Raw genomic sequence first — 26,275 nt, forward strand, 5'->3', positions numbered from 1 at the left:
TTTTGCTTTTGTATCTGGATTTATGAAAACAATTCTTTTGAGTATAAATGAAGAGCTTTACCGTTAATTCATAATTTACCGTTTATTCCTGTTTTGTTTACTACAATAATTGAGGTGACAATATGTTGAGAAACTTTTGAAATTCGTGGATAGAAGATGATAGCTAATCTTATAAACTAATTTACCATTGGACAGGAAAACAGCGGATTTTTATTACCTTTAGATACTACAGAATAAATATGCAAAATTAATGTTATTTTTATTGTGGCATAACATTTTCTATGGAGTTGTTAATGACAACGGAATAATGAATTCGAACGCAGTTTATTATTAAAATGAAAATCTCTTGAACGCTTAGCGGGATTAAATATTGTTTAAATGTTTAAGTCAAAAATTCACTTCTACACCTACAGTTATATAGATCAAGAAATAACACAATCAATCAAACTTGGAAAGTACGTTATTTATTTCGTAAGATTTTATGAATTCGTGTATTATGGATTTAAGTTTCAGATATTTTTATATTTGGATGGTTATCGTATTAGACAAAGTACATAGCTCAAATTACCCTATTTCGAAAAATTTGATTATATTTTGTACTTCAGTGAGAAATCAACCCGAGTTCTCCGGTTGCCTTCTTGTATCTTAACAATTAATCTAGTTTTCCAAGATTGTGCCGAGAAAGCAACAAAAAAGATGATCACAAGCAGCTATAGACTTTTGAAAGTTTCATCGTTACATTTTCAACTCAAATTTTGAAATTGACTAGATGAAAATTCTATCAAAAAAATTTCCAAAAATCCACCACTATCTTTAATCGTGTTTTTTATTGTTCTCAGTGCGTCAAAAAACATTCAAAATTTTAAATTCTATATCCAACAGAAAGTCAGAAGTTTCAGATCAAAAGTTATTATTATTTAGTCTTATGTACGATTAAGGTAATAGTAAACATTATATAATAGATATATTATTGCAGTCACAGAGATACTAGCAACCTGTCGTATTATCAGTACATGTTTAACTTCGATTATTTATCTTGAATATTTGAAATTGAAAGAATGCGACTATTAAGCAAGTACAAAGATATCTCCTAAAAATGAAGCAAAGCGTTCTGAATATTATTTTAGGTAACTAGTTGTTATGCTGAATCGTTCTTGATTTGAATGATTTGATTAATAAAAAATATAAACAATGCTAGAGAGAGAGTAAAAAAATACAGTCGATCAGGATGGGATTCGAAATAATATAACATAAACATTTTTTTGTAAAGTATTTGTAATAAAAAAAAAAACAATGGGATAATGAGGGTATCCACAATCGATTTAATTTAATGTACAACTTTCCACTGTTCACTATGGAGTCTAAATTATTACGACATTACCATTTAACTAGCAAGTTCACATATTCCTGAATTTAATGAAAAAAAATGTGTAACATGTAAGTAACGAACAAATATCACGGAGTTCTTGATAATATGCTGCTTATTATTTTTTATATGTATGTCAGACACAGCAGTGGACCCAGGTGTGAATCCTGAGGAACACCCGCGTTACTTCACAATAAGTAAAACAAAACCCATTAACTTTTACAGCTTCTTTATGTCCTAAGACAGACGATTTAAACCAAGATAGAAGAGAATCTGCAATCCCTAATTTTTTAACTTTAGAGATTAATCTGTTTTGATTAACTCTGTTAAAAGCTTTGGAAAGTCTATATAAATCGCATTAACGAAACAGCCTTTTCCAAACGACTTGATAATGAAATTTACAAAAATGAACAAATTAAATGTTAAAGAACGAATTTCAACCAAATCATGCTGTTACGTTTATTTTATAAATTTTGTTTCATCAATTTATTTAAAATTTTGAGAAAATATGACTGAATACTATAATTATTATTTGAGTCCATTTTCTAACCATTTTTAAAGGTGGGAAAACAGTGAGCGTGTTTCCATTCATTAGAAAAAACACCCTCTGAAATTGTATCAAATTATGTGATATATTTAGTGACTCAGTTGTAGATAATAAAGTTAAAGCTGTATTGTCCACACCATAATTAATTAGAAGATCACACGCTTGAATATTTACAGTTTCTGCTGCCTTGTAGTATAATGCTGTTTTGTCAAATATTCACCCTTCCTTTGCAGTTTCTATAGAACAAAGAAATAACTAAGTTAATGGAAATACTCTATAAGAGCAGAGAATAAAGTGCAGACACAGAGACGTGCAAACCTGCCTGTGTTCCACGTGAAAAGCGCATTGAATATTGCGAAAACACAATTTTCAATAGGACAGAAAAACATGATTAAGAATTTTACTTTGTCTAATTCTAAACTTTCTTTGTGATCTGTTTTCGTAAACAAATGTCAGTTATACCTGTTTCGAAAGTTACTAAACTGTGACTTTGTTGTGGTATACTTATAATGGCGTCATAGATGCAGAGCTTTAGTAGACGTATCATGAATATAGTCGTAATTTCTTGTTTCAAAAACTGGATTCTGATCACGTGTGTGTACACATAAAAACGCGGATTTATGTCTACGTGGAATCATGTCAACGTCGTCACAGTGTAAGTTAGAAAAGCAGCACATAATTATTCACCAAGTATATGTAAATGATGTTTCTGCCGTTCGGTCCACGAAGGGAAGGAAAACAGGCCGGAAAGGTGATAAATGGTCAACGTCAATTTGAACACTTGATGAATGATTGCACAAATTAATGGCTGTATAAACAAACATCCGAATGAAAATTTTAGAGGCCATATAAATTCGCCGTGCGATAATTACGTATATAATTTTATTTTATTCCAGCGCTTCTGGCAGAATATTATTCCCGTTGAATATTGGAACAATACCAGAGAATTGTATTTTTAATAAAAAATGATGACACTACGGCGGAATGCTACGTGACGAATTTTCCTTTTAGTTTTGTATTGAAGTGAAAGCAGTGTCTCGCCTGTGCAAACAATTGGAATTTCAAGGCTGTAATTTCAGTAGAGCGGCGGAAGATCGTATATTTGTTGAGTGACTGAATGAAAATCCACTAAGACCACCTTAGCAATATCGCTTGATGGATCAATATGTATAGAATATTACTAGTGTTTGTATGTTGCAAGTTTCCGTTTGTCTACGATATAGTGCACACATTTTTTCTTGTGTGTTTTTCTTGCAACACAGGAAGAAGAGAGATTTTTGATATTTTGAATTTTAGTGAAAATGCTAAAATAATTGTAGAGTTCGTGGGGGTTAATATAGGTTTAATTCAAAGCAACAGCTTTAGGTCATTTATCTGTGCTTGTCACAGTTTGGGTCTTTATTTTATTGTTTGCTTGGAGATAATGAACTCATCTAAACATTTAACACTTCATGGGATAACCAAATTTCCAAATAACGTATCTATATGCAGGTATACATAAGTAAACAACATCGCTTTATTTTTTATTTTAGGTAGTAGGGGAAAGGAGACTAATATCGATCAGCGGGTAATCGCAATCACTTCAATTTTCCAAATGTGAGCGATTTTTAAACGCTACTGACAGGTGCTAGTCGCTCGTAAAACTGTTCGGAACATCTGTGAATGGCGCCATTATCTTCAGATTAAAACTTGGCGAACAAAATACTTCGCCAATCGGATTACGGCACGTGTTTTCTGTTTGTTAGGTAAAAACACCTTTGGTTTAAAGCTGTTTACAGGAAAATTTATAATGGTAATTCAGGCTCGCACTGCATAATTTAAACTGTTAGAAGTCGAAGCTAGTTGTAAAAGCTGAAGTTCCATACGTAAGTCTTAGTGTTCTTTAACAAAAATTATTCGTCAATATCACCGATCACTGTGATTATTTTTGTTACAAATATGTTCGGCTGCACTTTGTAAATTATTTAAAATAACTTTTTGAAGATCTTAATTCTTCATTCGCTGGCAAAGTACACAGAATAACAGTTCAGAAAAAAATGCCGGTTTATAAAATCATAGTTAACTCAGTTATACAGTTAATTGGTTACGTGACCACGTTTTAATTGATTTTTCTTGTGGAATAAATATGCGGTTAAGCCTTTCCATATTTCACCTAAAATAGTTAGAAATACAACACTTCAGTTTTCAGATTTATATATGGATAATAACGATTCAACGTTTTGAACCATATTAAGTAGTTGCAATTATAAATCGTATTAGATTGTTTACACTTTTTTCGTTTATTACGTTACATAAACTGTTTTAAATCACATTAGTTATTTCCAAATTATGAGTATGCCTTCGTTTCTGAATATTTCTTTGTCGCACATAATAATTAGTAGCATAATTATTAAAGGAATTTTGATTTCTGTTATCGTACATTGCAACCAAATCATTTGGGGTTTCATAGTGCTTAAATTTAGAGTAGCGTGACTTGAGTGTGATTTATTTCCATAAAATTGATTTGTCAGCTTCTGAAAACGTTTTATCAACCGCCTACACATAGCCTTAAGTATCAACAAAAATACCAGTGCTATCAGATCTAGGAAGCATATTGGTAAATAAAACAATGCCTAATATTACCGAACTTATCAAGTTCGAACATCAAAAATATAAGTCTTCTATGACAACACTTGTTTGATTCAGTCGGGAGCACTATTATTATTTCTTTTTTTTTTGAATACCATAACTAAGTTACAGAATATTGGACTACTGAATGAAATAATTTGATATACATTCTATACGAAACTAAATATTAACAACAAAATAATAAATTCGTAATTTTTACTTGTCCTAAAATTGTACATCACCACGCAACAGGCGAAGACGGAGACAGATCATGGAAAACAACGGTGGAATGTTTTCCCAGAACGTGATTAAGACAAAACGAAGCCAAAACAAAACACTTAAGAATAACACAATTCTGTAAAAAGATGTCACTACTCATTTCAATAACTTCTACTCCACCGCAACCGCACTGAAGTGTTCATTAATTTTAATTCTTTCAAAGCTAATAGTTTTTTTAATTATTTCCATATTTTATAAATAACTAAATCAATAAATAATAATAAATATGGTATTCAAAATGTGCAAATATTTTTCAAAAATTACACATAATTCTAAACAAATCAATAATAATAATTACTAGTGTATGGCGTTGCATTCTAAATTTTGTATGGTTATTATTATATGTAAATATCCATGCATGTGCGTGTATATAGAGTACACGTAATCAAGGCGATAAGTTCTAAAACGCAAAGAGCAATTTTAAAACAGTGTCGGGTACGGTTGGCCTCATCTATTTTTGATAATGAACCGAATATTCAATCATATTCTATGCATTATGCATCATATCTTCCATTATCCCAGCTCGCGGCGCATTGAAAACAAATAGATGAATCGAGGACTGCGTAATGGTTCTATGTCATTACATTTTCAACACAACTTGGATGTTTTTGATCCGAGAACGTGACCATAATGGGAATAATTGCGTTTAGAATTGGCATTAACGGTTCAGGTACTATTTTATCTGCCACCTATCTTGTCACGTCAGCGTCCAATGGGCGAAAGAGATGGAAGCAGCGTGCCAGATACATAATGCATAAAGTAATCGGTCCAATAAACCGTGAACTGATATGCAGATGACTCTGCTGCTATGATGCGGACGAAATTTGATGGTTTTGTTATTACTTATTTTTAGGTGGACAACGTGCATCTAGTTTTAATACTTTTCTTTAAAAAGAAGGCGATGTCTTGCTTTTTTCATTTTGACTTGCTTGATAAATTATTCATAGTCTGATATTGGCTGAGTGGATAGGTATTGTAAAGGTAGAAGCTATAAAAAATAATTCAATAAAACTAGAACTCGTTCCGTAGACGTTTCCAGGTTAATCTATTTAATGGCTAAACGACTTGAAACTTCCGTACAATCTGCACTAATTTAATTTTGCTTTAAATTTTACCTTACTTTTTTGCGCAGACTGTAGTTCTCTTTGTCTATTTGTTGACTGCAATTTTACCAACGAAATCTGAGCTGTAATTACAGTGCACCGTAACAAATAGTGCTGAAAAGTATCACGTTCCAGAAGAGCAAACTTTCAAAAACTGCTAATAATTATAAACAAAATTAGAGTTCGAGAAAATAATAGGAACCCTTCTAACAATGTACAGTACAATGTAATAGTTTATCTAAATTTACGCAAATTTAGTTCAAAATATACCACATTTTATTGTATGACCTACAGATAATTTTAATAGTTTAAAATATATTTTGGAATTCAGAACAATTAGCAAAGGAAGGTCTTTACAGTACCTAAAAATATTTCTTGTTAATTTTGTTTTAAGAAAATGAAGATCTTAACGGCAAATTATTCATTGGCCTAAAAGCGTCATATTTATACCTAGATAGATACGCAAAGGCGCCGATCATAGTACTAATAACATTAAAAGATTTGCTTGCACAATGTAAATTTTGCTTCCTAATTATGTCTAAGCGTCAAACTAGAGTCATTAGTTTTAACTACCAATCGATTCAAAGCGTAACAAACTTCCTTAAATTAATTGAATCAAATTACTAAGGTGACAAGGATTGTAATGAGATCGAGCGTTTTATCACGCTGCTGATGATCTTTCGTTCATACGGAGAGTTAGAACAAATTTCGATTTTCTAAGTTAAGGGTGACCTATTTAGAAAACAAAATTAAGTTATCTATCTTTGAATAAATTTACTTTAGCCAAACGAATTGTTACTTGTAAAGATCTTGTATGATACTAATTAAGAATTTATATTATTACAAGGCTAACGTTACCCCATGACAACGTAATCAATGAATCAGATCAGTTAGGCGATTAGTAAGTAGCTGTACTTAAATACTAATTATTATTTAACTAATTCATTAATCCACAGTAAAACTTAATTACACACAGCAGATTAATCAATCAGCTACTAATTTTGGTCAATTTTTGTTAATTTAATAATAGAGTTGCTATAATCAATGTAACTTAAGGGCAGATAATAATTAGTAATTATGATTTAATGAACTTAAGAGTGGAGGAACAGATATGGTGGTGCTGTGAAACTTTATTTCGTGTCCACTCCTCAAAAAAATTTTACCATGCATAGGATGTTGCAGGATTGACAAATTGGGCTCCAACTTATAGCTGAAACTTTAAACATTTCATATCGTAGATCATGATTTGAGTATGAAAAAATCATCTTTTTCATGAATACCTGAATGCTAATCAAAAATGACACAGAATGAAAAGTTTGGATGTTTTTGATCGTAACTGCGGACGAAACATTGGTCACTATAATCCAGAAACAAAAGAACCATCAAAGGAATTGAAACTCACTGATTCCCCTCTACGGTCAGTTTTGTGCTCAAAAAGGAGCATTATATCGGATTACTTAGAATAGGATATAACTGCAGAAGGGAGCATTATTCAATATTACTACTGATAAGATTTCTGGAAAAAAGTGGCAGAAACGCTACGGAAAAAATTCCAGAATCGTGCTTTTCTTGCAGGACAAATCTGTGACTGCACTACAGAAAATTGATTAAATTGGCTTTGCATTGATTGACCATCCTTTTGTTCGCCAGATATGGTTTCTTAGAGCGTCATTTATTTCCAAAACTTAAAAAATTGTGAAAGAAAACAAGTTCTCATCGAATAAAGTGGTTTTCAGACCAAAACAAAGAATTTGTTAAGGCTTAGAACTGCTTTATGAGTTTATAGAGTTAAAAGGTGATAAGTTGAATAAATAAAAATTTGTTTCTGAAATATAGTAACGTTTTCTATGTTAGGTTTCGGACTTATCAATACCTTTCCCGCATTAATCGCCTTTAGCTGTTGTTATAAACATTTATACTTTTTTGCAATGAATATAGTTCCAAGTTCATTATCTTTTATCAAAATTAAATGTGGGAATCATTTTCCATTTGAATTGTAGCAATGCTGTTTGTTGCAAGTACACTTGATGCCTTTTAACCTAAGTAATATCTAACTGCTACAGATTTAAACAGTATATTCCACTGTGGTTTAAGTTACTCATTCTGTTAATTAAAACAACAAATTTGGGAACCAATTTGATAGCAATGTGATAATTTGGAAGTGTATGAAATTCACTTCAATTTTTTTTGTTGTTGTCCTAATTTCAACAGATGTTTCTATGTAAACACTTTGAAGAAAATAAATGGAAACATTGTTGGAAAGTTAAATTGGATTTTATTGCCGAATTGAAAAATTGTCCCATTACCCCTTTTGGTTTTTCATCGTCATATTCATGATATAATGAAATAATGCTTTTAATATCTTTAAACTAATCTATTTCTGTAATGATAAGTTAAAAGGGTGTATTATTTCAATATGCTTTTAGAAATAATAATAGTACGGTTATCGTGACAAGTGTAGCCATTGCAGTGTCGTGTAAACTACATATACGCCAACTGATGTGTTTTAGTGATTGGTCACGTTACCTATTTCAGTGTGCTCTAATAATTTATCGAAGTTTCTGCTACTCGAGCTAATATCAACGAATGCACTCACTGAGAAACACGGATGAGTGCAACATTTCGCCAATTTTATATCCCACAAAACGGAAAAAGGAAAATATCGGTTTGGTCGACAGATAAAGGCAACATAATAGACGAAATTTAATATCTGAAATAAATCCGATTATAGTCGGGCCAGTAATCGTAAGCTGGTCGTGACTTTCTTCATTGCCTTCGGATCAAACATTCATGATATATACTGCAATAAAAACAACTCTTGCGGACTAAACAACCTGCACTTGATATATATTTTGAAAAACACAAATAAACAGTTTGAAGTTGAATGTTCCTGGCGTAATTCATCTCATGTCATCTACTGGATCGATGATATCGTATCAACGTTCTGTTGAAATTCTGCGAGATTAGCTGGAATGAAAATTACCAGCTTGTAGACGGACCAGTGCTGACATATTTCATTGAGGTAATGTGGGTATGCGACACATCACGAAATGACTGATTAGGAACTAAATTATTTAGCTGAAAATATGTTCCTTGATTCGTCGACAAAACTGAAAGCGAAAAGCGTGAATTCCGGAATAATTTATGGAACCTGAATTTTTATGTAAATGACTTCTTTTGTTAGACATTCTGCACTTAATTGTTCCAACTTTCTGCAGTCAAGGTAAAAGCCATTTTCCATAGGCTGCGAATGACGTTCAATATTGTGTTGATCATGTCAATGACACGGTTATTAATTTATTGTATTCTAAATTGATAAAGCATAAAAATAATGAGGGGCTTATCATATGCCAGTCATTGTTGTGTCCGTGTCCGGAAACTGAGTTCACACTGCAGCCGTCTGAAGTATGGGTACTACTTTAATATTTAATTTTTGTTATAAAAAATAGCAACGAATAACTCTACATCTATTATATTGCTTACTAAATGAGATCTGTATATTTTTGATGAGCTAATATCGATTTAAGATATGAAACCCCGTTTGGGAATTATATTGGCAAATTAATAGGAGTACAATTTTGCTAACAAAATTTCATTTCTTTAAAAAGTTTTTTCTTTGGTATGTGCTGTTGCATTTAAAACAACATTCATTATAACCAGTTCTAAAAAATATGACCGCAATCATAAATTATAATTGTAAATTCACAATATTTTGTACATCTTAGGTAGGATTTATTTGTCAAAAATTTTTTTTGACGTCATAACCTTAAAAAAGGTTTGCAAGATTTCAAAGCATTCGGTTTTTAATTTAGCTTGTAAAATGCTCTTTTGGATGTCATAAAAAACTCAGAAAGAAATTTATCATAATAAATTTTGAGATGATGTTATCAAATTGTAGTTGTTAGACGATTAGACAAATTTTGACTAGCACTTTACCGTTTACAAAATGTCCTAAATCATCTTAAAATTTCACCAACGCTAAAGAAACTCTATTACAATACTTTCTGAACTTATGCTCGGGAAGTAAAAAGAATAAGATTTACGTTATTTATTCTAAAAACTTATTTCAGAAGAGGTATTTCTGGTGAATGGGTACTTTCATGTTTTGTCGATATTTCATGACATCTAGAGTATGGAAAAATAGATCTTCTGTTTTCGTCTGTTTGTCGTCAGTTTTGATTTTCATTAGACAGATTATCTCCGAAATTATCGGACCGAACCGATTGTTGCGAAATTTTATATATATGTTAGGAATATCGCGTAGCGAGTAAAATGTTAACCAAAACTTGTTTAATCGTCACCACCAACAATTTGACGATGTCATCTCAACATTTTGCATCGTAAATGCTATTTAAATTTTATAATATAATATATTCCTGTGTTTCTGCTTTATGAATCTGCTTTGATTTTTTACTCAAACCATCTGGATTTTTGCAAAAAATGTTATAACAATCTTTGTAATACAAGAAAAAAAATATGGACCGGTCGTACAGCTAATTTGGTTAGAGTTTTGTGCTTATAAAACGAAGGTCGAGACTTCGATCCTTCATGAGCCATTTTATTTCTTCTTACACCTATTGTCTATATTTTTTTCTAAAACAGTGGATTGTTTTATTGTACTTTGGGAACGAAGGAAGTTCTGTCTAATAATTTTTTTTAAACGTATCTTGCTTAGTAACTATGTCATACAGTTTCCTTGTTAGCTTATTAACGTAGTGAAAAAAATATCTATATAATATCAACTTGTTAGCTCCAATGTACCCGCTGAACTGTCAGCAGATTCAACATCGGCCTAAAGCGATCTACCAACTTTGCATCTCCATAGATCGGGAACTACAAGCTCTGGTGAATTCAGGTCAGAGTCAAGTTTAAACAGTTTGCTTCAATGCGGAGGTAGAATTAACTTAATTGAGATAGGCTATATTGTTAAGTTACGTCAGATTGTACCTTGCCTTTCGCGAGCCCAGCGTACAGAGGTAAAACTTACTAAACCCGATTTACCGTGGTTGAAGAGCCCAGGATAGTCTAAAGAAAGCAGATTTTTCATATTCGTTTGCATTTTAGAGCCTTAGTTGTCATATTTCTTAAGGCCAGTCGCTACGTTTTCTGAATGGAATTTTCGGTCTATTTTCAAAATGTAATATCTCTCTTATTAACAGACCTATGATTTTGAAATTTTAAATGTATGTTGTACACAACTTTCTTTATATAACGGAAGAGCAATTTTGTTAAAAACAATTTGTGATCATATTTTTCTTTTAATTTTAGTGAAATGTTTGCATAACGTATTTTTAAAAATCAATATCTCAATTATTAGAGGAAATTTCAAAACACCGTTTTCAACACTGTTTTCAGGTTACAAAACTCCAGAAATCGTACAAGATATAATGTCGACTTTTTTGTTAGAAACGATACACAGTAAAAAAAAACTTGTGTCGTAGAAGTTGCTAATTTTTATTTTTACCATATCCCAGTAATAAATAAAGTCAAAAATAGATCTGGTACGATTTTTAAAGTTTTGCAAGCTGAAAACAGTGATGAAAACCCTGTTCCAAAATTTCCATAAATAAGAAATTGTTAAAAAAAACTGCCGTCGCAGTTATGTAGTGAAAGTTGTGGAGAAATTACATTTAAAATTCCCTAACAATAAGTGTGTTAATACTGGAGATATTACATTTTGAAAATACATTGACATAAGAGCCAAACGGAGGGACTCCTCTTAAAAGATGAAATGTCAATTTTTTTAACTAACCTCAACCAAATATTTATTTTAAATCATTTGTAAATGATGGCCGCATGATGGTCTTTAAACTATTGCGTTGGCAACACTTGATCTGGTGCAGTGTAAATATATAAAAAATATAGTTTCTAAATATATGTTTTTTGAACCGTTTTAGAGAAAAACACTCGGTTTAGGGGCATTGATGAAAACATTTTCAATTTAATTAGTAAAGACGGGCAAAATTAGTTGCCGCGCTCGAAAAGTGCTCCCACTACTCACTCTCATTGCCAGTCCAGGGTCGCGCGACCAAACATGCAGCGATGGGCGAAGCGAAACAATAACAATGCGCGCTACTGAAGGAAAGTGGTGGGAGTCACATGCACTAATTTTGCCTGTCTCTACTAATTAGGTCTAATGCAAATTTAAAGTAAGTATAAAGTTTATCATGTATTACATAACACACACACCAATTCTAATAACTCATTGTACTCTTAGAAATAAGTGATAAAAAATTGTTTTACTAGAAATACAAGTAGGTACACTTACAGAGCAAAAGCAAGGGTACAACCGTTCTTTAATTCATTCGGATCAACTCGGATTACCATTTACCTAGAACAGTGTCATATTTTTTTGCTTTTTCGTTCGATCGGATGGGCAATTTGGATCAGCTTGTATTTCATGCACCCGAATAAAATAATAAGGAAACCCGGAGACCGGGGATAACCCTTTAAAACCCGCAGTTTCTGAGTCAAACCTGGGAAGGTGGTAACCGATATGCAAAAATCTGAAAGTGGAAACACTTACAAACCGCAGGCGGGTTCACACAAAGTAGGGGAGAGTGGGGATGTTTGGAATAGTTTAAATTAACAGATAAACGATATTTCGTAAACTTTGGCAGGTAAAATCATCATTGTATGTAATCTTATTTACACCTGTGGCGCAAACTACACCTTTTTACTGTGTTATGTTTTAAATGAAAAAAATATTGAATTTATACGTATAGAACAAAAAAAGTGATAATCTATAACACATTTATTTTATAAAATCCTGAAAGGTTTTGTTTTAAATATAATCACGATCTTTGGAATCTCTTCAGTTGTTCAATAATTTTTAGATAATATTTATTACTCCTACAGTGGCCTCCAGAATGTGAACAAAGTTCACGAAACAATAGGTTATTAACTGCTTTATCTTGAAAACACCTTTAACAATGATCTTCTCTATTCAAATATGTTCGAAAAAAAATAATCGCTGATCCTTATCAGTTTAAAATCTTGACAGAGCACAACTCAATTATCCTAAAATGTTATAGGCAAATTAAAAAAAAATAACTTAATAATTCAACTTTAACATTTTATTTTCATTTCTGTTTAACAAATGTGTAAAATAACAACTAACAATCACAAAAAATATTGCACAATGATTAATATTCAATAACAACCAGGGGTTTTGGTATTTAGAAAAATGTATATACATATAACACGATGTTCATCACATTTGAACCAACGGCAGGCTACATAAAAGTTACTGTGGCAACCAAATTGCTGTTACAGGTGGCTGTCAAAGTTTTGGAAGTTGCCAGGAGTTCCCGTCACTAAACGACTCTTTGATTTCCAGACATTCTACAAAATCAAACATCAACTTTAGTCCGACAATCTAAATTTTGGCCTTACCTCAAATGAGATGCCCACAGCTCCCCTTTTTGCAGCGATTTTTTCAACTTCTTGAGAGATATTTTCTTGCGTGGTTCCTTTTACGTCAATGAAGTAGCAATTACTGTCAGCGTAATGGACAGAAATTGCTTTTCTAAATCCCTAAAGAAACTTTTTAAAAATTTAGCTAGTAGAAATGCAAAAATCATACTTTTGTGTAGTTTGGACCTGACCCATGTAGAAGAATAGGATGGAAAAACACTGTATCACCTTTTTCCATTACCACATTGACCTTTGGTAGATGATCCAAGCCGTGCACTCCATGGTACAATTTATTTTTATAACCCTGATAACGTAGTTTTTAATTACATGTAAAGATACCAGTTTTTCAAGGAAAATATTTTAATACCTCAGGATAAGAATGTGGATATAATTGCCCTTTGTGGCTTCCTGGAATTACATATAGACAACCATTTTTTTCATCAACTCTTTCCATTGCAGTCCATGAAGCAGCTATTCTGTCGGCGGGTCGAAATGGGAAATAGTGGAGATCCTGAAAATACATATATTTGAATATTTCTAAATGTAATAAAAATAAAATCGATATAATTACTTGATGTAGCGGATGTAAAGAAGCGCCGGGATCGGAATCTGGTGGTTTGTTGATAAGCATGGAATGTGCTGCGGTAATGTTTGGACCTACTATGCTAGAAATAACATCTGTTACCGGCTTGTCTATGGCGTACTTGAATAGTACCTCATCAAACAGCCAGTCTTGTATCTTAAAACAGTACAATATAAGATTTAAAAAAATTAATACAAGTACAAAGGTACCTTATTTATCAAGTATTCACCCTTCACGCCTTTATTTTTCAAAGAGGGATCCTTCATGACTGTCATAAAACCAGGGTCAACCTTACCATCACAAATATCAATAAACCTTTGTCTAAAAACGATTATTATTACTTTTTTAATTTTCAGGGCCAAACTAATAGTACCGAACTTCATCAAGTAAAGCAGGATTAACATTATTTCTTATAATGATGTATCCATTATCTTCATAGAATTGTCTTTGTTCTTCTGTCAACACACCACCCCCATGTGTGTACTTAAATCTGTCAATATATTTATTAATCAGGTACCAAGTAAAAACAAACAAAAGTAAATAACTTACCTGCTCATATTGATAAAGTTACTGACTGACTAACAATAGAGCTCCAAAAAGGTGAGTATCAACAATCTGTAACAACTACTTGTGTTCACTCTTTTATATCACACAAATAAAAAATGTATTGCGTCACGCGGTCATAATCTGTGGTATATCGGACCACTTATGTTGGTTGTTTTACTACAAACATCGAATAACAACTATTATTCAGCACATTCATTAATCTATGTTGACAAACCGATGGATAATATTAATAACTCAAGTACACTCTCAATGAGTACTAGGTTATAACTAAAGTCCACTACAGTGCCAAATAATGGCAACTTTTACAAACACAATCTCTTTGCTACTGATCACCGAACACTGCATAGTGGAGCCATAAATAACGTGGATACAAGGTTAACAAAATTACGTACAATAGTTACGTCATTTTTATTTAGCTGCCTACGTAACAAGTTATTGTGTCAACAACCGGGCCGGTACTGAGGAGTAAATATATTTTATAAATTTTGGCAGGTAAAGTCATCATGATACATAATGTTATTTACATTTGTCGTGCAAACCACACCTTTTAGAAGTAATTTCACCACGAAAGGTGACAGGGGCGGGGCTTAAGTTGCGCGACTTGTAGTTTGGCTAGCAGTGGCGTAACATCGATGTATTGAGAAGGGAGGCTCTGCTGATATTTATTTATATTTCTCTTAGAGACAATTAAAAAAAAGAACATGTACAAAAAAAAGAGACAACCATATAAAAAAATAAATTTGTTTGATAAAAAATCGATGAAACATAAAAATATTGTCAGATATTGACATGAAAATCGTAGAACATTTGGCGATTGATTTTCTCAAAATCTTCGTCTAATTAGTGACTTTCGGTACAGGTTTTGTTTTCGTCAGTGTAGAGAAGCTTGATTTTTCCTCAGATTTGGCTTTTCCTTGCTTTTTGGCCATGCTGTAGTTCCCTCTTCAGCTTCTTATTTCATGAAGTGTATGATCCTTGGTATTATTTCTCTAGTTTGAGAAACCTTTTCCAGTTTTAACAAATCTTTAAATTCGCTGTCTATAACGTCAACGCTAATAAAATAGAAAATTGATATTCTTATTAACGCCTACAATATTTTAATATTTCAAAGTAAAAATATTTTGAATACCCCTCGGATTACACCCAGCATGTTTTTAAATTTTCTTTGCCGCTGCCACTGCTTTCACGATATTTGTAAGAACAAAGCAAAACTGTGTTCTACGCACTCCCACCTGCTGTACCTTTCGTGGTGAAACCTACTCTCCTGTACTATAAATGAGAAAATATTGAATTTATACGTATAGAACTAAAAAAAAAAAGTGACAATCCAAAATATATTTATTTTACAAAATCCTGAAAGGTTGAAAATTAAATAATCGCTGATCCGTATCAGTTTAAAACCTTGACAGAGCACAACTCAATTATTCTAAAGTGTTATAGGTAAATTTGATACTTCTTCAACGTTAAATAAATAAATGTGTAAAATAACAAGTTATAATCACAAAAAATATTGCAAAATAATTCATATTCAATAACAACCAGCGATTTTGGTACTTAGAAAAATGTGTATACATATAAAACGATGTTCATCACTATTTGAACTAACGACAGGCTTTTCATACTTTAGTGTGGCAACCAATTTGCTGTTACAGGTGACTGTCAAAGCTTTGGAAGTTGCCGGGAGTTCCTGTCACTAAACGACTCTTTGCTTTCCAGACATTCTACAAAATCAAACATCAAAATTAGTCCGACAATAACATCTATGTTTTGCTCTTACCTCAAACGAGAACCCCACAGCTCCCCTTTTTGCAGCAAGTTTTTCAACTTCTAGAGAGATACTTTCTTGAATGGTTCCTTTTACGTCAATGAAGTAGCAATTACTGTCAGCGTAATGGACACAAATTGCTTTTCTAAATCCCTATATAAACTTTTAAAAAATTTAGTCAGTAGAAATGCAAAAATCATACTTTTGTGTAGTTTGGTCCTGACCCATGTAAAAGAGTAGGATGGAAAAACACTGTATCACCTTTTTCCATTACCACATTGACCTTTGGTAGATGATCCAAGCCGTGCACTCCATGGTAAAATTTGTTTTTATAACCCTGATGACGTGGTTTTTAATTAGATGTCAAGAAACCAGTTTTACAAAGCAAAAAAACGGAATGCTAGACAACTCGATGGGATGGGCTGTACTGATGAGATCCAACAAGATCGAAACTGCAGTCTACAGCTTCCCAACGGGTTGTCTAGCTTTCGGTGTGTTTAAACACTTTGCAAAAAAAATTAATACCTCAGGATAAGAATGGGGGTATAATTGTCCCTTGTGACTTCCTGGAATTACATATAGACAACCATTTTTTTCGTCAACTCTTTCCATTGCAGTCCATGAAGTAGCTATTCTGTCTGCAGGTCGAAATGGGAAATAGTAGAGATCCTGAAAATATATTTGCGTATTCCTTTATGTAATCAAAATAGAATCAAAATAATTACTTGATGTAGCGGATGTAAAGAAGCCCCGGGATCAGAATCTGGTGGCTTGTTGATAAGCATGGAATTTACTGCGGTAATGTTTGGGCCTGTTATGCTAGAAATAACATCTGTTACCGACTTGTCTATGGCGTACTTGAATAGTACCTCATCAAACAGCCAGTCTTGTATCTTAAAATAGTACAATATAAGATTTAAAAAATAATACAAGTACAAAGGTACCTTATTTATCAAGTATTCACCCTTCACGCCTTTATTTTTCAAAGAGAGATCCTTCATCACTGTCATAAAACCAGGGTCAACTTTACCATCACAAATATCAATAAACCTTTGTCTAAAAACGATTTTTATTACTTTTTTAATTTTCAGGGGTAAACTAATACCTAGTACCGAATTTCATCAAGCAAAGCATGATTAACGTTATTTCTTATGATGATGTATCCATTATCTTCATAGAATTGTCTTTGTTCTTCTGTCAACACACCTCCCGCATGTGTGTACTTAAATCTGTCAAAATATTTATTAATCAGGTACCAAGTAAAGACAAACATAAGTAAATAACTTACCTGGTCATATTGATAAAGTTACTGACTGATTAACAATATAGCTCCAGAATGGTGAGTATCAATAGTCTGTAACAACTACTTGTGTTCACTCTTTTATATCACGCAAATAAAAAATGTATTGCGTCACGCGGTCATAATCTGTGGTATATCGGACCGCTTATGTTGGTTGTTTTACTTACAAACATCGAATAACAACTATTATTCAGCACATTCATTAATCTATGTTGACAAACTGATGGATCATATTAATAATTCAAGTACACTCTCAATGAGTAGGTGCTAGGTTATAACTAAAGTCCACTACAGTGCCAAATAATGGCAACTTTTACAAATACAATCTCTTTGCTAATGGCATTGATTAAATACATACAGGTAGACCCATGCTATTGTCTGGAGCGAACAGGCCAAAGGCCGGCGAACAAGAGATGGTGCACCAACATTTGGGCGTCAATCGCCGGCGAATAGCTTGGACCCCAATCGCGTGCATATGCAACCCACATAACAACATCAATACAGATGGTAAATCTGCCACTCGATAGAGGGCGACGAAAAAAATGTGTAAAAATGTCATAGTAAAGCGGGATTTATAAACTCATTCGCAACAGCAATAGTTGCTGCTGCAGTTGTGGTAACTGTATCCGCAACAGTAGGAGAGTGCCTTGTAATTTATAAAAATTCTTTTGTCAACTTTATTGGGGACCAATGTCAAACATTTCTTATAACCTCAATTATGTTCGTACACTTTTGTTGTTGTTTGTGTGGCGTCCACTTAGTTTTTTATTCAACTCATACATCATAATACAGCATTAACAAACCTTTGAATTCATTTTCTATAATGTCAACGCTAATAAAATAGAAAATTGATATTTTTATTAACACCAATAATATTTTGATATTTCAAAGTCGAAATATTTATCGCTGCTGCCACTGTTTTCACGATATTTGTAAGGCCAAACCAAAACAATGTTCTGCGCACTCTCACCAGCTGTACCCTTTCGTGATGAAACCTGCGAAGTAATTTCACCATGAAAGGTGACAGGGGCGGGGCTTAAGTTGCGCGACTTGTAGTTTGGCTAGCAGTGGCGTAACATGGATGTATTGAGAAGGGAGGCTCTGCTGATATTTATTTATATTCCTCTTTGAGACAATTGAAAAAAAGAACATGTACAAAAAAAAGAGACAACCATATAAAAAGATAAATTTGATAAAAAATCGATGAAAAATAAAAATATTATCAGATATTGACGTGAAAATCGTAGAACATTTGGCGAATGATTTTCTCAAAATTTTCGTCCAATTAGTGACTTTCGGTACAAGTTTTGTTTTTGTCAATGTAGAGAGGCTTGATTTTTCCTCAGATTTGACTTTTCCTTGCTCTTTGGCCATGCTGTAGTTCCCTCTTCAGCTTCTTATTTCATGAAGTGCAAGATCCCTGCTATTATTTCTCTAGTTTGAGAAGCAAACCTTTAGGCCTGTTTTTGAAGTAAACATTTTCACTTGATTTAAAATCCAAAAAAGGCAGTAACGCACTGTAAATTGACGGATTTTTTTTTCAAAACACTTCTTATTTTGTAATACAACACTTTATATTTACCAAAAAAAAAGAACATAAGTAAAATGGTCTTGAAAAAGACAGATTTCTTACAAACGAACTTCCAAAACACAAACGACCAACAAAGCAAAAACACAACGAAACACGGGAAAGCAGTCAACAAGCACGAGGCATAGAAAGATAAATGTAGACAAGAAGTAAAAGACGAGACGAGGCAAGAAAAGGAAAAGACGGGCAATGAGACGTTAACTTATTTGAACAGTTTCTTTTATTTTCAATAGGATTTCTATTTCTTACGTGATTTTGACTTTGTTGGTGTTTTCTGTTTTAAACAACAATTTTATTCATTTCATATCATAATACGGCATTAATAAATCTTTAAATTGGCGTTCTATAACGTCAACGCTAAGAAAATAGAAAACTGATATTCTTACTAACGCCAACAATATTTTAATATTTCAAAGTAAAAATATTTTGAATACGCTTCGGATTACACCCAGCATGTTTTTAAATTTTCATCGCCGCTGCCACCGCTTTCACGATTTTTACAAGACCTAACCAAAACTGTGTTATGCGCACTCCCACCTGCTCTCCGGTGCTATAAATGAAAAAATATTGAATTTATAGGTATTGAATAAAAAAACGTGACAATCCAAACCACATTTATTTTACAAAATCCTAAAAGTTTTTTTTAAACTGTAATCACGATCTTTGGAATCTCTTTAGTTGAAAATAAATAATCGCTCATCCTTATCAGTTTAAAATCTTGGCAGAGCACAACTCAATTATCCTAAAGTGTTATAGGCAAATTTGTTACTTCTTCAACGTTAAATAAATAAATGTGTAAAATAACAACTACCAATCACAAAAAATATTGCAAAATAATTCATATTCAATAACAACCAGCGGTTTTGGTATTTAGAAAAATGTATATACATGTATAACGATGTTCATCAATATTTCAACAAACGACAGGCTACACCATAGTTTAGTGTGGCAACGAATTTGCTGTTACAGGTGACTGTCAAAGTTTTGGAAGTTGCCAGGAGTTCCTGTCACTAAACGACTCTTTGTTTTCCAGACATTCTACAAAATCAAAGATCAACTTTAGTCCAACAATATCTACGTTTTGGGGTTACCTCAAACGAGATCCCCGCGACTCCCCTTTTTGCAGCAATTTTTTCAACTTCTTGAGAGATATTTTCTTGAGTGGTTCCTTTTACGTCAATGAAGTAGCAATTACTGTCAGCGTAATGGACAGAAATTGCTTTTCTAAATCCCTATATAAACTTTTAAAAAGTGTAGCCAGTAGAAATGCAAAAATCATACTTTTGTGTAGTTTGGTCCTGACCCATGTAAAAGAATAGGATGGAAAAACACTGTATCACCTTTTTCCATTACCACATTGACCTTTGGTAGATGATCCAAGCCGTACACACCATGGTATAATTGGTTTTTATAACCCTGGTGACGTTGTTTTTAATTAGATGTCAAGAAACCAGTTTTATAAGGTAAAAAAATTAATACCTTAGGATAAGAATGGGGATATAATTGTCCCTTGTGACTTCCTGGAATTACATATAGACAACCATTTTTTTCGTCAACTCTTTCCATTGCAGTCCATGAAGCAGCTATTTTGCCTGCAGGTCGAAATGGGAAATAGTGGAGATCCTGAAAATATATTTCAGTATTTCTAAATGTAATCAAAATAGAATCAGAATAATTACTTGATGTAGCGGATGTAAAGAAGCGCCGGGATCAGAATCTGGTGGCTTGTTGATAAGCATGGAATTTGCTGCGGTAATGTTTGGGCCTATTATGCTAGAAATAATATCTATTACCGGCTTGTCTATGGCGTACTTGAATAGTACCTCATCATACAGCCAGTCTTGTATCTTAAAATAGTACAACATAAGATTTAAAAAATAATACAAGTACAAAGGTACCTTATTTATCAAGTATTCACCTTTTACGCCTTTATTTTTCAAAGAGGGATCCTTCATGACTGTCATAAAACCAGGGTCAACCTTACCATCACAAATATCAATAAACTTTTGTCTAAAAACGATTGTTATTACTTTTTTAATTTTCAAGGGCAAACTAGTATGTAGTACCGAACTTCATCAAGCAAACCATGATTAACGTTATTTCTTATGATGATGTATCCATTATCTTCATAGAATTGTCTTTGTTCTTCTGTCAACACACCACCCGCATGTGTGTACTTAAATCTGTCAATATATTTAGTAATCAGGTACCAAGGAAAGACAAATATAAGTAAATAACTTACCTGCTCATATTGAAAAAGTTACTGACTGACTAACAATAGACTTCCAAAATGGTGAGCAACAACAATGTCTAACAACTACTTGTGTTCACTCTTTTATATCACAGAAATAAAAAATGTATTGCGTCACGCGGTTATAATTTATGGTACATCGAACCACTTATGCTGGTTATTTTAATTACAAACATCGAATAACAATTATTATTTAGCACATTCATTAATATAATATGTTGACAAACTGATGGATAATATAAATAACTCAAGTATACTCTTAATTAGTAGGTACTAGGTTATAACTAAAGTCCATTACAGTGCCAAATAATTGCAACTTTTACAAACACAACCTCGTTCTTTCTGGGCACCAAACGACCAAACATTGCATAGTGGTTACTAGGTTATAAAAACTAGTAGTACAATAGCTGCTTCGTTATTACTTAACTGCGTACACGCATTCTTAATAAATTGTGCTTACCGTTAGTTTAATTATCTCACTGCAGTGCTTAACAAACACTATGTTTTAATGTTACCGATAGCATGAGCCAGTTACATTATTAATGAAACACGTAGAGTAAAAAGTAAAACGAAATTGGAGATAAGTTAAACTGATCGTTATATAGAAATGCACTTATACAGGGGAGTATAATAAGTTGCCTACTTTAAGTTGGTACCGATTTTTTCAAAGTCATTTAATAGATAAGGTTGCCACATTGGGATGCCATATTGATACGTCACAAGGGGCTCTCAAATGGCGCGAAAATTGCCCGTTTTAAATACTCGAGTAACGCACTAAAAACGGAAACTTTTAATCAAGTGACCGCTTCTACTTCGCAAATTTCAATCCTGTGTAAAGAACAATTTAATAAACCTCAAGAAAAATGTTTTGCTGCCAGTAGAACTTGAAAATAAAAAATGTGACACTATTAACTGATTTTTTTATGCAAAAAATCTGAAAATCTGCATTTACTGGTTTACTTTTTCCTTTCTAGTAATATATCAAAACATTTCATTTTAGCTTAGACACAAATAAATTTAATTTAAGGCAAAATAGGGTTACACGAGTCGCAGTACTAACACCAAACGTCAGAATTAGCGGTACAGATCGTACCAGAGATATGTAAAAGACTAGATACAGATATTTAATGTTCTCGTGGACATACGTTTAGACCCAAGATGTCACTGTACGTTTATATCTCCCTCTTTTTCTCTAGTACGTACAATGGTAACCCGATATCTGAAGGTCTCGCTCTGTACGGCGCAACCAATCAGTTGGCGCAACGTTTGTCGTTGATGGCCGTTCTTGTGTTTGTGCCGGTCCCTGTCAGACCACTCAGACTGTGGGTGGTTATGATTATTTATAATTGCCGCCATCAGAACGGGCCAATAACAAGACAACCACATTTTAGAATGTGATCGATGTAGCCTACACTTGGCAATCCATAGTACTGGTGCTGATATAGAAAAGGATAGGCGACACAAAGTATTGCTACTCTTAGATCATAGATGTTGGCCCTAGATCGGGAAAGCTATAACCGCATCTGTCTTTTACATATCTCTGGATCGTACAGATTAAAGGCATCAGCTGATCGGTCACACCAACTCAAAATTACAAGTTACTAAAAATTCCCAAGTAATACCAACCTCATTTTGACGTCACATGGGGCTGACACCTCTCCTCCCCCGTAAGCGATTTTGCCCACATACTCGTTTATGTGGTAACCTGTTCTCTATTAACTAACCTTGCGATTTTTTGAACAAGGCGGTACATGAATTTGCACAACTTCTGGAAAAACGAAAAAAGATGCCGAAAACAAGGGTCCATAGGACTTCTTGTTACAGATTCGGGGTATTTGTTCTACACTGCGATTTTCTTTAGTGTGTTAGAACTAAATTAAGTAGGAATTGCATTCCATCAACAAACCTCAAGTACTACATACTCAGCCTACACCATTCGAATAACGTTGACGCTATTAAAGGGAAATTCTTAATGCGATTTTAATCAGTAAATGTTGATTTACAACCTTTAAAAAACGGATTTAGTTAGTTATTCACCCTGGTTCCCAAATAGATGAAGAAACAACAGCTTATTACAGAATACTGAGTCAAAAATAATTTGACCTTTTGATGTCTAATTTGTTCAATATTTTTCGGACACAATATGTTTTGCTCAAATGAATATATCCTCTGGTGTAATCTGTTAATTGTAATTACAACAAGCAATTTTTATTTTAATTATTGGCAGAAATACCAGTAATTGCGAAAACGGTGAACTTTATCCTGAGCTACGTCGGTATTGTTTTGTTAACTTAATTAAATTTCCGAGTTATTTAGACTTCATTACCAAACTGTGATTTACAAAGAAACAATCGTCAGTATTTAAACTATTTTATATTGTTTTGTTTGTGGTATGTTCAATGAAGTAAATAAAGACTTTACAAAGTATTATAAATACCCACTTTATTATTAATGAAAGAAGTTTTTCAGTTACAATTTCTCATTATTCATATGTAATAAATTCGTATTTCATTTTAGTGGATACAAGTTTGGAAGAAAATTAATTACTTTGACTTTGATGTGCCGCTACCTATAGACATCCGCATACTAAAGAAGTTTATTATGGAAGGAAAAATTAAAAGTGCTGTCATCAATCTTTTATATTTTTCTGCTCCTAAATTAATTAATCACTCAGGAATTTGTTCGTAATTAGTTTCTTTATAGATCAGAATTCATCTTTAGCGAACCGATATTGATTTTTCTTTCAATTTTTTATTAGCAAACATCTGAAAAAAATCGCTTGAATTAATTTTTAATGTTTTCGGGAGATAAGCTGAAACCACAGTGAGTTGCGAATTTGAAATCGATAGGAAAGAGCTGTTCCCTGTAGGGACATACGCGGAAATTGAATTGAAATTTCTAGAGAGAACTTTTTTTGTTATTTCACGGTTAGGAAATGTTGCAGTAATAACGTCCTATTTCAATTAAACTTCGCCGAAAATAAATTTATGAATTCATAAATCAGTTTACTAAAATTTTAATATTTACTCAAGGCCTGGAAATTTAAGCTGACGGAGTTTGAATTATAAATTTCATTTCGGTTCTTAAGTGTGAGATTATAAATCCATCACAGAATGATTAATCCATATAAATATTTTGCAACATTTCTGATAAATTTTCCCACAAGGTAAACAAAAACTTATTAAAGTTTCAAGATTGTTTACTCTTTGCACTAACTACTACATCAATTTTAGGTTTTCTCTCTTCATATAGAGAACCTATCAATGATTATTACGCTGAAGTAGGGGTTTATTCTTGCCACACTTACCAAATCGCGTTTCATGTTAGTTTATAAAGAAAATGAATAAATCTTGAATGTTAATAGTCATTTTGCACAAAATAATACAAATAAAAGTAGAATGTTTTTGTAATTTGGTAACTTGTGACTTGTAATAAGTGGTTTATTTTGTCGAGGTATGAGCATTTGTTTCTGTTAAAGAAAAATGTTGAAAACATAAAAATATGGAAGCTCTTAACACTATCATCGCCTTTCTCGTTATCTTGACATATAAAGATGGTTTACGTTAGTGTGTTATTTTATCATCACTTTGTATAAATACATGTACCTACCACTGGAATGATACCAGCAGTTACGATTACTTTACTTTTATGACCATTACATGTCGTGGAAGGATAAATTGCAAGTACACGTGTCGATACCTGGCTTTATGTTATATGGGCCAACCACTATCGATATATCTATCCGCCTTTATAATTATTAGACTGATATGCAAACTGCCTTTGGCACTTGCACCTGTTCGTAAGTAATGATATATTGAATGATCCTTTACAAGTAATTTCTGGAATAACTTGTGAAGCACAGCATGTTAATGTACTATCGCTGTTTTTCATTTCACCTTATTTACTCCAAATCTGATTTCTTAAATTTCTAATAACAGGCCAAGCCATAAATTCCGTATTGATTATTTGGACCAGAAAGTTTATTGCTTCCATTATTTTTGACATAATTGAATTCCTGTAAAAGAGCGAGATGAAAGGAAATTCATAATTACTAAGTAAATAGAGATTTTGTAAATTTAAATTATGTAGAAATGGGTTGACGGAACTCGTTTGGAAAGTTAATTATGTAAGAAACAAAAAATGGGATGATGTGTGTGGAGCACATCAGTGGCAGGTTTAATAATTGAACTTGTAAGCTACACGTCAAGACATGAACGTAAATACTTATTTTCATGACAAGTTTGCCAAGATGTCAATATTATGATTATGTCGGTAGACAACTAGGAATTCCTAATAAATTATTCTCATATATATGTACATTTATGGTTCAGGGACTTTCTACGAATTCATTGAATAATTATCGTAATAATTTTCCTCTTTGAAAACTGTTTATTACATATTGTTGCTTTAGGATGGGTTTAAAGCTCTACAACAACAGTGGATTACGTGATTTAAGCTTTCCGAGTAAGAAAAACAATATATATACATGTATAAAGGATGAATAAACGCGTAATTTCACAATTAGTATTAAAGCGACCTGAATAATAAGTATTTCAAAATATGTACTTACTTCAAATTTTGACTTTGTAAAACAATAACTAGATATGTTAAAAAACCGTTTTTTCTTTTACATTTTTTTTTTGTTTTTTGGTGCTTTCTTTGTTGTTATAAAGATTTAACAGTTTAAATAAGCAGTTAAAATATACTTTTTTCCTAAATTGGCAAGTATTTGTTATTTACTAGAGTCAAGGTTTCCTTAAAATTCTCAAAATTTTAAAATTTACTCTATCCCCATGTTTGGGTTTAAACTTGATATGTCTGGACGACAGCGAATACTATCACAATTTCGAAATTCTGAATACAGATTGGAACCAAAAAATTTTTGTTGATATGTTTTATGGTA

The 26,275-nt window shown here is 32.6% G+C and overlaps 4 protein-coding genes across 7 annotated transcripts in view; all 4 read right to left on the reverse strand.

The window, feature by feature from the left end:
• The window catches only part of LOC135134514 (hemicentin-2-like), a 392,661-nt gene that overhangs the window by 59,950 nt on the left and 306,436 nt on the right, over positions 1-26,275 (reverse strand). The window contains exon 1 of one of the 2 annotated variants that reach the window (XM_064063219.1): positions 21,833-21,941. The exons of the other annotated variant lie outside the window; for it this stretch is intronic. The gene's annotated coding sequence lies outside the window, so the exon portion shown is untranslated. Of the gene's footprint in view, positions 1-21,832; positions 21,942-26,275 lie in introns of those variants that run through there. 2 annotated transcript variants of the gene reach the window in all.
• LOC135134510 (phytanoyl-CoA dioxygenase, peroxisomal-like) lies at positions 12,964-14,839 on the reverse strand. The gene is made up of 8 exons (XM_064063211.1): positions 14,451-14,839; positions 14,275-14,391; positions 14,111-14,222; positions 13,890-14,057; positions 13,686-13,829; positions 13,488-13,622; positions 13,298-13,438; positions 12,964-13,246 (listed from the first exon to the last, which is right to left on the reverse strand). Exons 1-8 carry the CDS (start codon positions 14,456-14,458, stop codon positions 13,172-13,174), a joined length of 900 nt encoding a protein of 299 aa, XP_063919281.1. The 5' UTR covers positions 14,459-14,839; the 3' UTR covers positions 12,964-13,171.
• On the reverse strand, positions 15,949-17,997 carry LOC135134511 (phytanoyl-CoA dioxygenase, peroxisomal-like). Of its 3 annotated transcripts, XM_064063214.1 has the most exons (9): positions 17,892-17,916; positions 17,522-17,587; positions 17,346-17,462; positions 17,178-17,289; positions 16,959-17,126; positions 16,759-16,902; positions 16,436-16,570; positions 16,246-16,386; positions 15,949-16,189 (listed from the first exon to the last, which is right to left on the reverse strand). In XM_064063214.1, the coding sequence occupies exons 2-9, from the start codon at positions 17,527-17,529 to the stop codon at positions 16,115-16,117; spliced, it is 900 nt and encodes a 299-aa protein (XP_063919284.1). In that variant the 5' UTR covers positions 17,530-17,587; positions 17,892-17,916; the 3' UTR covers positions 15,949-16,114. The 3 variants fall into 3 exon arrangements, with proteins under 3 accessions (XP_063919284.1, XP_063919283.1, XP_063919285.1); XM_064063213.1 differs by having other exon boundaries at positions 17,522-17,997; XM_064063215.1 differs by lacking the exons at positions 17,522-17,587; positions 17,892-17,916 and having other exon boundaries at positions 17,339-17,456.
• On the reverse strand, positions 19,721-21,875 carry LOC135134512 (phytanoyl-CoA dioxygenase, peroxisomal-like). Its single transcript, XM_064063216.1, has 8 exons — positions 21,364-21,875; positions 21,188-21,304; positions 21,020-21,131; positions 20,801-20,968; positions 20,601-20,744; positions 20,403-20,537; positions 20,213-20,353; positions 19,721-20,159 (listed from the first exon to the last, which is right to left on the reverse strand). Exons 1-8 carry the CDS (start codon positions 21,369-21,371, stop codon positions 20,085-20,087), a joined length of 900 nt encoding a protein of 299 aa, XP_063919286.1. The 5' UTR covers positions 21,372-21,875; the 3' UTR covers positions 19,721-20,084.

This window comes from Zophobas morio, unplaced genomic scaffold (genome assembly GCF_036711695.1).
Source record: "Zophobas morio isolate AGI-343-1 ecotype UQ-CSIRO unplaced genomic scaffold, CSIRO_AGI_Zmor_V1 ptg000023l, whole genome shotgun sequence".
NCBI classification, from domain to species: domain Eukaryota; kingdom Metazoa; phylum Arthropoda; class Insecta; order Coleoptera; family Tenebrionidae; genus Zophobas; species Zophobas morio.